At 33.0% G+C, this 19,157-nt stretch overlaps 1 protein-coding gene across 5 annotated transcripts in view; it reads right to left on the reverse strand.

Annotated features, from left to right (window-relative positions):
- Positions 1-1,908: 1,908 nt before the first annotated feature.
- Positions 1,909-19,157, reverse strand: part of LOC123558500 (protocadherin-11 X-linked-like) — a 46,348-nt gene continuing 29,099 nt past the window's right edge. For 2 of the 5 annotated variants that reach the window (XM_053543845.1, XM_053543846.1), the window contains 6 exons: positions 8,812-11,592; positions 6,458-6,616; positions 6,085-6,199; positions 5,021-5,821; positions 4,155-4,249; positions 1,909-2,817 (listed from right to left, as the gene is read on the reverse strand). In XM_053543845.1, the coding sequence (XP_053399820.1) occupies positions 5,397-5,821; positions 6,085-6,199; positions 6,458-6,616; positions 8,812-11,529 (3,417 nt within the window). In that variant the 5' untranslated portion in view covers positions 11,530-11,592 and the 3' untranslated portion in view covers positions 1,909-2,817; positions 4,155-4,249; positions 5,021-5,396. Of the gene's footprint in view, positions 2,818-4,154; positions 4,250-5,020; positions 5,822-6,084; positions 6,200-6,457; positions 6,617-8,811; positions 11,593-13,254; positions 13,638-14,196; positions 14,284-14,702; positions 15,075-19,157 lie in introns of those variants that run through there. The other 3 variants (XM_053543843.1, XM_053543847.1, XM_053543842.1) reach the window with 3 other exon arrangements.

Consider the following 19,157-nt stretch of genomic DNA (forward strand, 5'->3'; position numbering starts at 1 on the left):
ATACAGAATCAGCTATTAATGGTTAATAAGTTCTGCAAGTTTTAAAACAATAGCTTTGAAAGTTTAGGAAAAAAGCTGACCAAACATAAAACTTAACTAGGCAACGATGACACCGATCAAGTGATGACAATAACTCCTTTTTTTCGAAAAATCTGATGAGCTAACAAGAGGGCCATGATGGCCCTGTATCGCTCGCGTGGTTAAATGGTTGCTATGAAGATTTGCATTTAAGCTTGACCCCGGTGTCATGATTTAAACAAACTTGGTAGAGATCCACTAGGCAATGCTACACACCAAATATCTAAGCTCTAGGCCTTCTAGTTTATTTCTAGACATTTTCTGCAAGATTTTCCTATGTACAATCAAGTAACCCCTGGGGTGGGGCTAATTTGACGCCGGGGGTCACAATTTGAACAAATTTTGTAGAGGTCCTCTAGGCAATGCTACAGGTCAAATATCTAAGCTCTAGGCCTTCTGGTTTATTTTTAGAAATTTTTTGAAGATTTTCCGATGTACAATTAAGTTACCGCTGGGGCGGGGTCAATTTTACCCCGGGGGTCATGATTTGAACAAAGTTTGTAGAAGTCTACTAGGCAATGTTACATATCAAATATCTCAGATCTAGGCCTTCTGGTTTATTTTTAGGAAATTTATGAAGATTTCCCTATGTACAATCAAGTAACCCCTGGGGCTGGGTCAATTTGACCCTGGGAGGTCAAGATTTGAACAAATTTTGTAGACGTCCACCAGGCATTGCTACATGTCAAATATTTAAGCTCTAGGCCTTCTGGTTTATTTTTAGAAAATTTTGAAGATTTTACTATGTACAATCAAGTAACCCCATGAGGCGGGGTCAATTTGATCCCGGGTGTCATGATTTGAACAAATTTTGTAGAATTCTACTAGGCAACGCTACATGTCCAATATCTAAGATCTAGGCCTTCTGGTTTATTTTACGAAAAATTTTGAAGATTTTCCTATGTAAAATCAAGTGACCCCTGGGGCGGGGTCAATTTTGACCCGGGGGTCATGATTTGAACAAATTTTGTAGAGGTTCACTAGGCAATGCTACATGTTAAATATCTAAGCTCTAGGCCTAATGGTTTATTTTTAGAAAAAATTTCAAGATTTTCCTATGTAAAATCAAGTGACCCCTGGGGCAGGGTCAATTTTGAGCCCGGGGGTCATGATTTGAACAAATTTTGTAGAGGTCCACTAGGCAATGCTACATGTCAAATATCTAAGCTCTAGGCCTTCTGGTTTATTTTTTTTAATTTTTGAATATTTTCCTATAGAAATCTATGTAAAATCAAGTGACCCCTGGTGTGGGGTCAATTTTGACCCTGGGGTCATGATTTGAACAACTTAGTAGAGGTCCACTAGGCAATGCTACATGTCAAATATCTAAGCTCTAGGGCTTCTGGTTTTTGAGAAGACTTTTTTTTAGATTTTCCTATGTAAAAATAATCTGACCCCTTGGGCGGGTTCAATTTTGACCCCGGGGTCATGATTTGAACAAACTTGGTAGAGGTCCACTAGGGAATTCTTCACACCAAATATCTACGCTCTTGGGCTTCTGGTTTTTGAGAAGATTTTTAAAGTTTTTCCTTTCGGTTGCCATGGCAACCAGAGTTCTGCATGGAATTCAATTCTTTGAATAATTTTTGTAGAGCTTCACCCAAGGAACATTCCTGTGAAGTTTGGATGAAATTGGCCTAGCGGTTTATGAGGAGATGTTGTTTAAAGTAAAAATTTACGGACGGACGATGGACGGTGAGTGATCACAATAGCTCACCCTTAGACTTTGGCTCAGGTGAGCTAAAAATGGCAAACTCTTCAGTGTTTGGAAAATAGAAGGAATCATATGGAGTGGACTACTGATTTATCAAAAGTATAACAAAAAGCAAGTTAGATATTTAAATGTTTATGTTTATCAATTTGAGATCATTTGAACAATGTTTTAGCTTGCACTAGGATCTACAACAACAAATAAAATATACAATAAACTTTACAATAAGCACCTTTTACATAAAACAAAATCATGTGTACCTATTAAGTACAAGTTAAAACTGCAGTCTACAATTTTTTAAAGCTTAATCTGCCGCATTTATGTAACACTGCTAGAAATTTTTACTTCAACTTTGGTCTCACACAACCTAGCACCTGAGCAAGCTTCTACCATCATCACACAAATAAATATGATGGTATTGGACCTATCTGTAAGCACTAAAACATAACAGATTTACAATCTGTAACAATTTCTACATTCTTGTCTACAAAATCTTATGTGAAGCAATTTAGCATATTATAAAACTCCTATCATGTCATTGGTCAGTGTAGTCTGACACAGACTGCCTATGCTTCAATAATATCAATATGGTAATACATGGGCTTGATCTGTTAACTTATTTTATTCACAGAAATAATAATCTACAGTTTTTGGTTTCAATAAATCGTCAAGACAGTGTCCAAATACAATTTAAGTACATAAAAGTTTTTCCCTTTCTTGTGTATGGGTGTCTCAAGGTGGCAATGCTAATCCGTCCCAATCCTTGTATATTTGTCATCCTGTATAAACTGTCATCCTGTGCAGAACGTCATTCTGTACAGACATTCACCCTGTATAAACTGTCACCTTGTGCAGGTCATCATCTTGTACAGACATTCATCTTGTATAAACCGTCACCCTGTATAGACTGTCATCTTGTATAGACTGTCACCCTGTACAGACCGTCATCCTGTATAGACAGTCATCCCACCTGTATAGGACATCATCCTACATCTGGGTTTCTTTTTGATGTACTGTGAAACTATGACCTGGAAATAGGCAATAAGATTCTCATCAATGTACATAGTGCAAAAAGCTCAGCCTTACTTCAGGTCTAGTGTTAGGCATAACATTTTTGACTGTTCCAGCTTATTCTGGTTCTGAAGTTATAAATTTTAAACGCTTAAGTTTGGAGACCAGTCTAAGAATACAGCCTTGCCATTGGTCCATTTCAAGAATGAGCTTAGATTCATTCAATCATATGCTGGAGTTCTGACACTGGTTTCCAAACTTGGTTTAATAACCTTGGAAAAAAACCAAAGGGAGTCACCATATCTAGATATCCCTACAATTACTTTAAGATGAAATGAATTATTCAGGAGGTTGTACTCGTTTAATTTTCCACAGGGAGTTTAAACTTGCATGCTGATCATTTATCAGAAATATATGCCTATTTAATATCTGTTTTATTTCTTAAGGTATTGATTTAGCCCGTTTGTTTAATTAAAATGCAAATTAGTAAGGTTTAATTAGGACTGCATGAAGTGGTTTTTTAGCTTATCTTGATCAAATTGTTACTTGGAAAATGTTTCAGGGAAATGTTTTCCTTTTCAGATGACAGAGAAACAATCTGAGCCACGCCATGAGAAAACCAACATAGTGCATTTGCGACCAGCATGGATCCAGACCAGCCTGTGCATCTGCCTAGTCTGGTCAGGATCCATGCTGTTCACTTTCAAAGCCTTTTGCAATTAGAGAAACCGTAAGCAAACAGTATGGATCCTGATCAGACCGCACAGATGTGCAGGCTGGTCTGGATCCATGCTGGTCGCAAATGCACTATGTTGGTTTTCTCATGGTGCAGCTCATATGAAGACATTCAAAGTTTCATTAAAAAACTGATCTGTGATTACAGTTTTAATAATGTCAACTAAGAATGTTTGTATGTTTATCCTTTCCATCTACTTTAATATCAATATTTTATATGTGGCTATCAGTATAAATTGTCTAACCCTTACCCTGCTAAATTTCCATAATGATCTTGTCTATCTTTCAATTTGGACAGTGCCAATAACTGTTTAAAAGGATGTTTACCAAAAAGATACTGACTAAATAGTAAACAGTGCAGATCTTGATCAGACTGTATGGATGTGCAGGCCGATCATGATCTACACTGGTCACAAAGGCAGAATCAAAATAAATAAAACATAATTTTTGTACATGTACACTGATGAACTTTTTTTCATACTTTAAACATTTTCACTTAGCAGTGTGGGTGGTAAAAAAAATGAAAAATTTTATGCATTTTTGTACATTAAATGTAAATTTTACTGAGTTTTTATGAATTTCTGAGTGACAAATGAAACAATAAAAACTGTGTGCATACCTGCATGGATTTTATTCCATCCTTTAACGAATTTTACCATTGCAACTGCGGCATGCTGGGAAGTCAATTGTGGTCATACAGCTCCATCAATCTCCCTGAAAAAGTAAAATAAAATTTTAGAAATTTAGCATGAGGAATAATAAATTTGTTACTTCTGTGCTTTTATTAAGCTGTAAAAAAATCTATTTCAATTCATTTTTAACATTTCAAGTTTCAAGGAATACAGAAATCAAGTACAGATTTATTTTTAACAACTCTACAACAGAAACTGACTCTGACACCCTTGATACTCATAAATCTTCAAAGAGAGTTTACTTTAAATATAAATTAATTTGAACAGGATTTAAAGTGATGTTTAAATTCCGGTTAAACGACAGGTAGCCAATGATAAACCACACACTAATGCAATTATTCAGAATTGAGACCTATCTTAAGATAATTTGTCACCAAAATACCAGCAAGAAATTTCCTTAATACATAGATATAAAAATATTCTAAAATTCTTTTATCGAAAACTAGCAGGTTAAACTTTAAACATTTCTTAGTGTTTCAATGTTTGAATAAGCCAGAAAACATTAATGCAGTATAATGTGAAGTTCATTGTTGATTAAAAAACCTGATCTTAACCAAGTAAAATTCATTGGAAAAAATCATATGAAAAAAAAAATCTTTTCAAAATTAATCTAAATAATTTTAGTATTACTGGATTAAGTCCAACTTACAGAGGCAAAAGCAAAAATTTACTACCAAATTCCCAAAATAAAAAATCTGAACCCTAATATTTTACAATGATATTAACATGAAATTTGACAGCACAATTTGATAATCTGTTGTTAGAAGTACAACTTGGCAAACATTCCTCTTACCTTCACAACTGCGATTGCCTGTCCTTGTGCTGGCTCCCTGCGTGGTGAATACTGCTGTGTCTCGGCGATACGGACTGGATTGTGGAATGGCTTTGAAAATGACACATTCTGATGTAACAGGGTTTAACAAGTTACAGATTAGTTCTATTATTCAAACTTAGATGTTTGTCATGTCAGTGTGATGACATTTGTTTTTCAAATGTAACATCAGGTAGGAAAAATGATTACAGAAGTCAAGTGTCATGCTGCACAAAACAAACTGTAAGCATTCACCATTTTTCCTCTGTTCTGTGAACAATATAAACTATCATAAATATTCCAATTATTGTTTATCACAGTTAATTTGCTGAATAAACAACTGGTCATTACAACAGAATCACAAAATTTCCTCCGACTGTATGGTATAACTTCCAGATGTTGTCGTTGAGCAATTATCGTCGTCATCTCTATTCAGCATTATTACAGGTGTTTTGTCGAAAAACGAATGAAGGGCAGAATCCCCGGTAAAATCCATTGGTCCTAGCCCTCCATAAAATGCACTACCCCATGAAGACCGATTCTGACTTACATCTGTATATCGACTTGGAATATTTTCTAAATGCACTGAATGTCGAACATTTAAGTTTCTGTTTAATCCAAGTTGGCTATGACTAGATTTGTAATCTTTATGTGCTAAATGGGGTTTACGTGTCCAAGGCTGCTTGATGTATGAACCACAAGGCTGGTTGTATGGATCCACTGGCTGCGGGTGGTAACTGTGCTGAGACTCGGGACTAGATATCTCGAATAACTTTGGGTCATCTGAAAACGAAATGAAGAATCAATAATTTAATGAAAGAAACAATAAACTAACATAATATATACTAAACAATTTTCTACTGTAAATTAATATAATAAATAAAGGCAGTTCTAGTAGAAGACCGAAAAATGACTTAAAACTACTTCATTATCCTTTCACTTGAAAGATGCGTCAAAAATGTTCAATACTGTGTGAATTTTTTCTGTGAAATTTCCCAATATTCATGTGTGACAAATCCTTCATTATCAAGACAGAAATTACTTACCAGCAGAGGGAGTGCTGAAAACATCATCTTCTTCACTACATCCACGACCACTGTCACTACCAATTGTCTCTGCCGAACCATCGCTATGGTGGTCTTCATGTGCCACTATTCCATACTGCAAATTAGATGGTAAACGTTATAGGCAATAAATTCAGAACATGTTAAATTTCAATAAAAATTTCATTTCTACTGCATCAGCAAATGTAAATAAAATGAGAACTTAAAAAAAGAAAGTTCTTGTTTACATTTTACTATGGCTTTTTTCCCCTAGTTTTTCAACAGTAAACAGGTCACAAAATCGGAATTTAATATCTAACCAATGATATCTGACCGGCAGATAGGTTTTATGTCCGAGCCTAGGCATTTTACTAACCTGTTGTTGTTGTTGCTGTACCCACTGTTTCGCTCGGCTCTGCAGCATCATCTGCTGTAACTTGATAGTCTGTAGCTGAGCGTTAGCCTCGTTCTGAAGTTCCCGTGTGTCAAGGACATTCTGAGACAGGTCTGTGCGCGCTGAATACCGTAACGATGACTGAAATGAAACAAAAGTAAATATTGAAAATGAGCTTAAAATCTCATCATTTTTGAATTCAAAATGTGTGACTGATCATCAACACTTTTTAAAATCTCATGTAAAAATTTTTAATTTTAGTGCTCTCTCTTTTGTTCAAAAGTGTATAACTCATTCCAAATTCAGTAAAAAGGTGTTGAAATTACTATAATTAATCATTTCAGAGCTAATAATACATAATTACAACACATAACAATATAACACACCATAAATTATGTTTGACTTGGATTCTGGGCTCCATAGTGGTATACAATACAAAGTTTATCGGTTTATATGATGGCTTTTAACTTTTCCTTTCTTATCGTTTATCACCAACTTCATTTAAAAATCAAAGGAAAAAAAGATATTTATCTAAACAAAAATGGTCATATAATCGAAAAAATCATCTACATTTATCGGCAGTTAACGCTTGAATCTCTAAATCTACCTTTGTTCGAAATAAACCTCCCCGAATACTAAAACCCAATTTTCCTTTACTGATATACAGATAGTAAGAAAAGTGTGCAAAATTCTCTCATTCCTTACTTTTTTAAATATCTTAATTTCATCAAATTATTTCAAATTTTCAGCAAAGAACAGTCAAAATACCAAGTCAGATCAAGATTAGTGGACTAGTTATACGTCATATCATCAAAAGTGACAGGGGTATAATTTCAAACTGCAGAGGCAACCTGACCCCAAAAATACACGTCATTTTATATTTGATGCTTTACTTAATCCCGGGGTCATCAATCTAGACCCCAATTTTAAGAATTGTAAATCCCTTTCAATTTACAAAATTCGACACCCGATATCAATTCTGAAAACAGTGTGAGATAAAGGACACTGAATAAAGTCTATTTAGCCGTCACTTCAAATTGTAAATTAGAAGTATTAGGTAACCTGACAATATCGTATACAATTTAACTGTAATTCATACGCTAATATCATACAATTCATATGAAAAGTTAAAAAAATAATTTCAGCTTTATCATTTTCCATCATTTGAGCCGTGCCATGAGAAAACCAACATAGTGCGTTTGTGACCAGCATGGATCCAGACCAGCCTGTGCATCTGCCCAGTCTGGTCAGGATCCATGCTGTTCGCTTTCAAAGCTTTTTGCAATTAGAGAAACCATTAGCAAACAGTATGGATCCTGATCAGACTGCGCGGATGTGCAGGCTGGTCTGGATCCATGCTGGTCGCAAACCCACTATGTTGGTTTTCTCATGGCGCGGCTCATTTTACTACTCCTTTGAAGCCTTGCTTAAATTAAGATTCGAGTTTCAAATTCCGGTATTTTTTTGTTTGCACTATTTACTTTTTTTTTATTAAATGAAGTCTTGTATTTGCCGCAAGCTATTTAAAGTAAATAAATATGTCATTATATGAAATATACCTTGCACTCTTTACAATTATCTGACAAATACTAGTAATTTGGAGAATTGATTTTCAGGGAATAAACACACTAGCGCTATAAAATCTATTGCACAATGTAAATACACAAAATACAGGCGTAAATTTTAATTTGTAGTTTCTAAAAATATTAACATTATAACAGTAATGATTATATACTCTTGAATGTTTAAACGTGTTTCAAATATTTACTAACTGAATAAGTTTGTTTACATCCTTTAAGTTTATCAAGTAATTATCCTTCGACGAACTTTTGCGGCATTTCTAATTCATCAAGTTTTAACTTGTAATTTGATGCCTGCTTTACTAAATACTCTTTCTAAAACTACCTCATGATACAGATGTCAAACGTTGGAATAAAATAAAATAAAAAAAAATAAAATTTAAGATCTGAAATTTATTGAAACTTTTTTTCCTGCTATGCATGAACTGGGCAAAATGCAGAGGTTTCAATTCAATTAATTTTCTAAATTCCTGACAAATATAACTGTCGGGACCTTTTCTGGCATTGTGTGGCTCAAACCATAGCAAAACAAAATGTTGTAATTTTATCACAATAGGGTATTCCGTAAGGTCCGAACATGATGGAATAGTAAAAGTGTTTTATTTCACTTGCATACCAGTTTGCCATGTCAGCCAAAACGGATTTGTTTCGTTCATGAGTAGGCTTTCTTTAGTTCATTAATTTCATTTTGTAAATTTTAACATAACGAAATATCTGAAAACTAGTTTCAAATAAATTTTTAAGATTAATATATACCTTAGATGGTTTGTCTTGTGACGCCATGGAGATGTTACCATTCTGATACTGTTGATGGTAGTTGAAAGAATCATTGTTGTCGAGGACGAAACTGACTTCCTTCTTCTTTATAAGGTCGTGGCCTTCCCCTGACCCAGATGACAACGTATCTGTAGAAAGTATGGTATGGTTCTGTGTCACCTGCGTAAATCCAAAATCGGAATCTAACGTCTGGGCAGAATCATTCCCTTGTTCCATTTTTCGTTTTCGGTCCAATGTACGTAGGACAAGGATGACTGCAATTATTGCTCCCGAAATTACCAAGGTCACAACCACAACAACAACGGAAATGATGATATATTTGGAATTACTCAAAGAATCTGCTGATGCCAGGAATGTAGCATTCGTGTATTTCAGTTGAATTTCAAGAGTCGTCACAGTTTCTAGGGGAGTTTCTCCTTTATCGGCTACAGCAATGTCAAGAGCAATATCTCTATCCGAACCAATATCTACTTGACTGTCAAAGAATATTACTCCAGAGTTCTTGTCAATTTTAAATATTCCCAGTTCATTTCCAGCTCTTATAGAAAACTGTAGCTCTTTATTTCTTCCTTCATCAAGGTCATATGCTTCAATGGTTGCTACATACTCACTTTCAAAGTCTGGGTACAATACAGTAACACTTTTATTTGTCGGTTTCGGGAATGTAATAATTGGACGATTGTCATTAACATCTTCTACAATAATAGTTACGTGCGCCAAACTGCTCTGTTGATTTTCACCATGATCGGTAACTATGACAACAAAGTCATATCTGCTCTTCTCCTCCCTGTCCAACTGCTTGTTTGCTTTCAAAAGACCATCAGAAAACAGGACAAATGGAATGTTGTCTATATACTCGGATTCAATAGAAAAATCAAATTCTGCATTAACTCCATCATCCAGATCAAAGGCTTGTAACATGGCTACATCAGTACCTGTAGGCTGGTTTTCAAAGATTTTAAATCCATGAACAGTTTTGTTAAATGTTGGTGGATTGTCATTTTTATCTGTTAGGGTAAGAGTCACTGTGGCAGTTCCAGTAAGTGCTGTAGGAAAACCACTGTCAATCGCAAGAACTCGAAATGTTATGACAGGCTCTTTTTCTCGATCGAAAATTTCATTTACTCTGACGACTCCAGTTGCGCTATCAACAACAAATCTTCCCAGAGCATCCCCATGCATTGCATAGTGAACGACAGCATTTCTGCCTTCATCGGGATCGGTAGCTGAAACTTTCAGTAATTCTTCATTTCCTTTATTGTTTTCAGTTAACTTTGCAGCGTAAGTTGGCTGGACAAAACCAGGTTTATTGTCGTTGTAGTCTGAAATACGTACAATAAAATGTGTCGAACCGCTCATGACGGGGCTACCTTTGTCAAAACAAGTTACTGTCAGATTGTATGCATTCAGTACTTCTCTGTCCAAAACAGCATTCACAACAACTTTGAATCCTTTGTCCATAGGAACAACAGAGAAGTAGCTATTCGATATTTCACATCTGACTTCTCCATTCAAACCACTGTCTTGGTCTTCCACATTCACATGAGCAACAAAGCTGTTGTTCCTTGCATTTTCCGAAACATTAACAAAACCAGTATTTCCGGGAGAGATGTAGCTAATACTGACAACCGGAGCGTTGTTTCCGTAATCTTCAATATGAACTACAACTTCAGCTTGTGAAAACAATGGAACCACCCCATGATCCACTGCTTCAACAATGAATCTGTACGTTTCCCCTGCAATTGTTGACAAATCTGATTTCACTTTCAATTCACCAGTTGTTTCGTTTATCAAGAAATATTCATCAAGAATGTCTCTGTTTTTCTGGAATTCACTTATTCTATAGGTTACCCTTGCGTTCTCTCCAAGATCACTGTCCGTGGCTGTTAGATTCAGAATGGTTTCCATTGCAGCTAAATTTTCTTTGATTGAAATGTTATACACGAGGCTTGTAAATTCTGGGGTATTGTCATTGGTGTCTAAGACGTGGACTACAACTTTCAACGTTCCTGTATTTGGGGGATTTCCGCCATCTTTGGCCACGATCTCCAATGTGTAAGTGTCCTTTTCTTCTCTGTCCAAAACTTTCTGCAAGACCAATTTCAGCATAAATGTTCCAACAAGATTTTTATTCGCAATTAATTGAAAATAGCCCTGAGAATCTGGATTAAGTACAAGATGGTAAGACTGAATAGAGTTATTTCCCCCTAGATCCTTGTCTACAGCCGGCTGAATATTGTATGAACCGGAACTTGTGCCTTCGGAAATATTTAGGTGGTAAACATCCATAGGAAACAATGGAGAGTTGTCATTTTCATCATCAATGTAGATCTGCACAGATACAATTTGGAAGTAACCGTTATCTACCGATCGTACAGCCACATCAAAGTCAATCTTACAAACAAGGTCATATTTGCACACATCTTCCCGATCAATTACAACTGAAGTAAATATGTCCCCACTTTCATCGTGAATACTGAATAATGTATTGGCATCCGTTGGTGGCAAGAAAGTGTATAATAAACTGGAAGCAGTAGTATTCAAAAACTGTTTGGCTGCTGTGGGTATACTCCCAACTTTCTGTCCACTCCGCACTTCTTCACTGATGTTGAACCGGATGGTGGGATTCTCAGCGTTTACTACTGCAATAGCAGCTGGACCAATAATGATGATGGTGAATATGGCGAGAGAAGCCATGATGAAGATGATATTCGGTTGCTTCAGTTGTTATTTCATGAGAAAATCTTGGCTGCTACTATTCTGAAAAATACAAAAAATACATTCAGAATAAAGTTTAAAAAAAATAATAAAAGTACAATTTATGGAATCAAAACTTATATACAAGCTGGAATCACAGAGATGCAGCAAAACAAAGTGTCCATACCCTGTAAGTTGCCTATTAAAATCATGCAAAAAAAAAAAAACATTATATAAGGCAGTGGTTCCAATCTGTTTCATACAAAAGTTGTCCAAGAACCAAATTGAATATTTTTTTTGGGGGGAAAAAAAAAGCATTATCAAAGAAGAAAAATTAGAAAGCTGATTTTTGAATGAGATAAATATCTGAGAAACAGTGTAATTCACAATTAGTTAAATGCCTAAATTGATTTTCAATGGTTTTATTATCCATCAATATCAGAAACGCTCACAATTATCTAAACAACATTCTAAAAACATTTTAACTATCTTTAAACCATCTTGAAACTTGAAAACCACTTAACGGAAAATTAAACTGTTTTTGAAACCTGACATAAGTCATAAGGTTCCATTTTTTCTTCAATTCAATTAAAAAACACATTTATTCACTGATTCCGATCCTCCGTATTTCAGATTTGTTTTGTTTAATCGCCGTAACAGAAGTGAAGCTCTTACAACGACTAAAACTAGTTGCAAAACTAATCACTTATACTGCATTAGTATTCATGACATGTTTTACCTTGTTTGTATGCAGTGCTCAATTTGATGTCGTTATAAACTCCATTAGCAATGATCAATAATGGTATAATTTCACTTTTTTTCCTATCTTCTTTCAAAATAAATCAAATCCATTCAAATATAAAAAATTAGAAATTTTTTTTGCACTGACAAAACAGGTTATGCACTACAAGCGAAACAGCGGCATTGTGTGTTCAAGTGTAGTTACTACTTAACTGATGGTCAATCAATGCAGTGTTTTTGAAACCAACATCAAAATCTTTGTACAAATAAAAAAGTCTATTTAAACAGTTTGGTGGTTGGCCCTTAACTAATATTTTTATTCTTTAAACACTATCCCTATTCTTAAATCCCCGTAACAGTTTCTTGTAAAATACACAAACTACATTGTAATAGAATTAATTGTCCATCGTGTCATGTTTGAATGCATATTTACAGAATTTGTAACAACTTTTATTCGCGTTTTGTTAAAATATTGCCACTGATGGTTTTCATTATAGCATGGTGACTTGAGTCTATTTAAACAAGAATTTGTTCCTGGCTTGTTCAAAGAGCCCTCGAGTTAGATGATAAATCCAAATTGTTTCTTTAGTTAGAGGCCTATATGAAAAGTATACAAATGAAAATCCATATTACACAATATGAGACAACATTTTCAAAGTGTGGCTTAAGGAACAAAGATTTACTGCAAACCTTGTGCAAAGACTTCATTTCAATAGTTAAAACATTATTTCTAGACATATAGATACCATTGGATAAATTCATTGATACCCTTAATCCTGATTTCAATTCTCACCTTAGGTGAAGAAAGAATTCTTCAATTTACAGATAAAACCTGAAAGTTTGACAGATAACAAGTATTTTCCATCCATCGTTGTCATTGCGCAATGTTACATTATTTTGGAGCACATAAATAGCAGAAATAAAGCAGAAAGAATAATAAAGAAGAGCAAAAAAAAAATGCAAAAAGAGACAAATATCTTTTACCATCTATTGTAAAACTCCAATAAGAATACTGTCAAATTCATTTCTTCAAAATATTAGCTCCAAAATTTATTTGCCTGCTTTGTATTAATTAGACACTTAAACATCTTCATCTATTTAAGAACATGTTCCATTAGATAATGACTCAGATAAAATTAATCAAGTGCACTTCATTCTCCTCTTAAACGCAAATCCAACTGACTTTAAACCAAAGCGTGTGGTGTGTATGAAGCTAGTTTATCCTCCAATAGAAAAATTGCCGCAAGTGCGTCCAAGCGCGTCTTAGGATAGTCGATACAGTCTCTAAAAACCTCGTAATAAGGAATAAAGAAAAATATTATTGACTTTTATAAATTGTACGACCTCCCATTTATCTTTGCGCCAAAGTTTTTTCTTCATTACGAGCGTTAACTGAGTACAGAAACCAAAGACAGGTGTTTTAAGCGTCACCTTATCCAAACTCATCTTTTCATAAAACACCAAAACAGCGTGTAATTTATTGCTAGTATTTACTGAAGAAAGATATAATATTATAAATTTGATGAATATTAAATTACAGATGAATAATTTCAAGGACCATTGAGGTAAAGAAAACTCTTTCAAACTTTTTGATTTATATGTTGACTTAAGTTTTGTGATAGCAAGTTAGTATAATATCGAAATATCACAGAATTTTAAGGTAAAAAAAAATTATCATCATTCCTAAACCCTCTGTTGATTTTTCGTTGTTGTTTTTTTTGTTTTTTTTTTAAAGATAAAACTTGCAAACAAAAAATTATTCATGATATATAAGAATATTTTTTTAGTACAACCATATTGAGAAAAAAAAAAACAACAAACAGTTAATATTCAATTCTTTAAAATCGTAACAAAAAAACAAAAAAAGGTATTTGTTCAAAAACATTTCATTAAAAGAAAAGGAGAAAAATCATATAGTATACTCACTTCTCACATATAAACAATATTTCTCATGTATACAGAAACACAGTTACATAAAAAAAAACTTAAAAGTTTTCTTGAGATGCTTCAAATATATGCCAAGTTTTTAGACTGACAAAGTCTTGGATATTCAGACCTATTTATTTGTTTGATATATAGGAAACAGGAAGTCAACACAGCATGCTCTGATACCTTTTCTTATCTCACAATAATTATAATTATAGAACAATTACCTCCCTTTATGACATGATATTTTACAAATTAGTTTCCTGTTTCCAATCCTGATAATGTTAATTATAAGATTGTCAACAAATTAGCAAAACACACAAAAAATGTTTTATCATCATATTTTATATCAAATTGGTTAAAATTACATATAACATATAAATCTGAAGTTTGTCATTAAATTAACTGAAAGTTGTTATCATTATATTATTTTCATACAGTAATATTATTTTATATATCATATATATCAAAGTATAAGTTTAAATTATTCAAAAAGATTTACTTACTAAAAATTCTTTTTTCTTCTTCTTTTGCTTTTTGTTTTATAATAAAATTCACTTCAATTTTTATATAGACTCCAATAATATATCCCTTTGTCACACAACACAAGTAGTTATAATATAAGACTATCAAACAACAATCAAATGTATCAATTTATAAGCACTCTTTAATCACTTTAATATGTCAATTGATTGACTTTAAATCAAACAAAATCATTAAAAGTTTCAGCAAAATCTATCAACAAGTACTTCCACATCAGTGTCAGAATATCAGAATGAGTCAAAATGGTCAAAAATCTTCTAATATAGAATATAGCATCTTTTGTTTTTTTCTTTAATGTCTTTTGAGTGAATAAACATGATAGTATCTCCTTTGATCTTAATCAATTGAGTGATTAAACTCTATGAACATGCATCTGAATGCTTGCAGTGATTATCATAATTGGCCTATTGTTAGTGTTTGTTTTTTATCCATCTGTTGACAATAGTTTTTAATCCATCAATGATTTGTTTGTTTATGGAAATTACCCTTTGATGTATATACAACTGTAGCAGTTTACCTCAGATTGGGCTATCAATAGATTTATAATTAATCTTGATTAATAATCTAGTCTTTTATTGTTGCACTTTTTAAGGTGGTTATAATATTTTATGGGATTTATATCACCTTAATACACCATCAAAGACATAATGGAAACTTCAGTATGAAAAAAAAAATCAACTTTTGTACTTACTTAAGCAATTACAGAAAATCTATGTTAATATTTTTGTTTCTTTTATTATCTGGATTAAGTTTAAAAATATATAATACATTTAACAATACACAGAAATAAAAACTTCAAAAGAAAACGGCTTATCTAAATTGCAATTAAGGATAAGTTGCAGGATAATATTCAATTCAATATATTTATTGCATTAAACATGTAATAAAATCTTAATACAGTTTTATAGCAACAAAGTACATGTACATTAAATACAACAAAAGAGCATATAATTATGTTTTGTGGAGGGAAAAGGTTCTTAGTTCCGTATCAAATTGGCACACTGGGTAATACATAAAATTCCACAAGTTTCGAATATAAATCACATGCAAGAATTTTTTAACAAAGAATAATAAACCCGCATTTTAAAGTAATATTTAAATAGTATTATTTGTCTCTACTATTTTTGTCATTCTAAAGTTTGATAAATTATTTATGGATTTTGTTTGATCATTTGTACAGACAGGTTCCGATATGTGCTTTTTTTGAGAAAAAAATATAAGGTAGGGGTAGATTTCCCAGAAGCACATTTAGGTACCCCAAACACAGCCATAGAGAACCATTGTGACATTCAAAGGTGTAATCAAAAGCCATTGTTTTCCTGCCCCTTGTGAGTACATCTTACTATTTCATGAGAAACTAAGTACACTTAAAATTATACATTTTCCTAAATATTATAAATTACAGAACTTCCACAATTTTGATACAATGACAAATATTTTAAAATCTTAGAAAATACAAAAAAAAAATAAATAAAAGCTCATTTTATTCTCATTGCCCAATCATATTTCTATCTTTACTGATAAAGATACAATTTACTGTATGCTCAAGGAATTATCATGGATCAATGAAATCAAAATTATTGGTTTTCTTATCTAGGGTCAAACATGATGAAAGCAGGGGCCCCGATTTTCAATCTGCACAACACTGAAACATGTAGGTTAAAGTACAGGGCTGTAACTTGTCACACAACTGTCCTGCTTAATTAACATATTCAATAGAAAGTTTGTGCAAGATTCCTATACTTTTATCATTTTTATTTTTTTTAAGCGGCAAAGCCATCATAATATGCTTTTTATATGGACGTTTTATTTACTATATTTAAATTTGCTAGCACTTTGCATCTAAGTTTATTCAAAGTCGGTAAAGACTTGGAAACTACGTATGAAGTTGACACCTCAAAAATCTGCCCCAGTTTTTGTGATACACAATATTTAGAAAAGTCACCCACTGAGTCTTGATTTTGTGCCATGTCTAACTTCAGCTGAAGTGGCAGGGTTTGCATGTGCTACTCTTGCTTGAGTAGTCCAGTATTGTGCTATTGGACCAAAGATCCTCTTCTACTTATCATCTGAATGTCTCACATAATCAATGTTTGTTTTTGTTGTGTTTAACATCACATCAACAAAATAATTGGTCATATCAAAACTTTCCAGCTTTAACTGGCTAAGGAAGACCCCAGATGCCCCTCCAAACATTATTTCACGCAGCGATGGAAACCTTTGTAGAACCATGGACCTTTCACAAGCCAGCCAAGTTGCTTCCTTGTATGAAAGAACTGTACACCCCAAAGGAGGTTTCGCACCCACGGAGAATAGTGGCAAGTGATTTAAAGTCAGAAGCAACCATAACAACTCTGCCATGGAAGCCCCCTACTCACTCACTAAAGCCATCGGAAACTTTTTTAATTTAAAGAAAACAAAATTTTTACAGATGTTTTGAAAGTTATAAATCGTAATATAAACTTCTCTTTAATAATTTATGCAAATGGGTGTTGCGTTTATATCGACCTTATGTAAGAAAAACTGTTTCTTAATAAGCAGATGGGTATCGTGTTATTATCGACTCGAAGTAAAAAAAAAAGTAGTACAATAGATATCAGTTATATCATTTTCAAGTTTTATTCAACAGATAATTAAATCTGTCAACATTTCGTATTATACTTCTATTTGTAAGACGACTCCCCTACTAGGGTACCGTGTAAACGATGACGCTGCATCCTTTGTAAACCGTATTTGTTTTCTGACACCTGATTCACTATTCACGTAATTTTCAATGTGTAACATGGTACACTGAAGATTATTTTTTTCATGCATTAACTATACTGGGTAAATAAATCAAGATTTTGAACCGTAATGAAATATTAACTTAAACTATCTGTGTACTATTTTAACGCTTTATGTATGAAATTTTATTTGAATAAAGCCTAATAGTACACCACATGCCACATATCATATGAAATTTATATTATTTCAGAAGTCATTTTAGATATTTACTGTGTGGCATCACATTTAAATGGAGTGTTATGCAAATTCTTCTTCTTTATTTTGAAAAACAGACTTTTCAAAATAATGCAACCTTGTATTTCATTTAATGTATTGTAAGTTTCTATTCTTGTTTTTAATGAGAAAAAAAATGCAAAATAAAAAGAGCAGCACTTTTATCTAATAAAACAGAAGGAAATATTCATTTTTCAAATCTACAAGAACCCAGTTCTCCATATCCTGAAATCTGAAAAAAAAAATCCCTTTTTATGTGACAAGGCACACATAAAGGGACAAAACAACAGAAAACAACCATCGATTTATTTCATCTTTATAAATGTCTTACAAAACAATCATTATAACAGACATTTAAATATACTTAACAGTGAAATAACTTAATGTTTACCTTTTTATTTGCAAATCTAATACTCCAGAAAATTCTGACTTCCTTCCTTTTTTGAAAATTCCAGTTAAAATGACCTTTGCCCTATTATAACCATTAAAATATTATATTTTGTAAAATTTCTTAGTATAGTTTCCACGCGTTTGATTACTTTAAATAAAAAAATGATTTTTATCATCAAAGTAATGTACATGTATTTCGCACTTCAAATCTGTCTGCTGACAATTTCTAATTTGAGAATGGCTGCCAATAAAAAAAATTCTAAGTTTGCCATAATCAAACTTGTGAACCACAATATCACAGCCTTGCTAAGTATGAAAGTGTCATCCGTTGCACAGCTGACAAGACCACTGTCTTTATTTATAGCCGAAATTTAAAAATATCCCACAGAGCCGCAAAGATAGTCAGGAAGTCAGTCACAGTTCTTAAAGATAAAATCCTGACATCGGAACAAAGTATAGCAAACTTACAGACATGACCGTCACTGAATTTATTACAAAAAATTGATTTGCAAGAATTGATACCTAATTTGCACTTGTTAACACCTTCTTTTATGTAATGTATATTAAATTTACCTAATATTACATACAGTTAACAAGCTGTGCATCATTTACCCTTTGATATCAATTACAATTGTGTCCTTATTTTATCCTAATTAACGCATAAGGCTTTCCTGCTTGAATCAAATATTAATGTCACCCAATACTTGAATTAGATTGTATGAAATGTGATGATAACTTTTACGCCATTATCACATCTTCACCTGTACAAGAAAAAAATGGCGATAAGGGAGGCGTAAACATTTTCAAATTAGCTGACTATATGTTGACAATGTTATGGACTAGTCTACTGTGCTTTTGACTAAAATAAATTACCAAAAATAATCTTTTTTTTTTTTTGTCTTTACTTATAATAATTTTGACAATAATGGTATCATTCTCTGAACCTATGGGGACGGAGGAAAAAAGTTTCAAATCAAATTTGAATAACAGCTTCTAATTCATTTTAATAATGGAAGTCTAGATAAATTATT

Source organism: Mercenaria mercenaria, chromosome 5 (genome assembly GCF_021730395.1).
Source record: "Mercenaria mercenaria strain notata chromosome 5, MADL_Memer_1, whole genome shotgun sequence".
In the NCBI taxonomy this organism is placed as follows: Eukaryota; Metazoa; Mollusca; class Bivalvia; order Venerida; family Veneridae; genus Mercenaria; species Mercenaria mercenaria.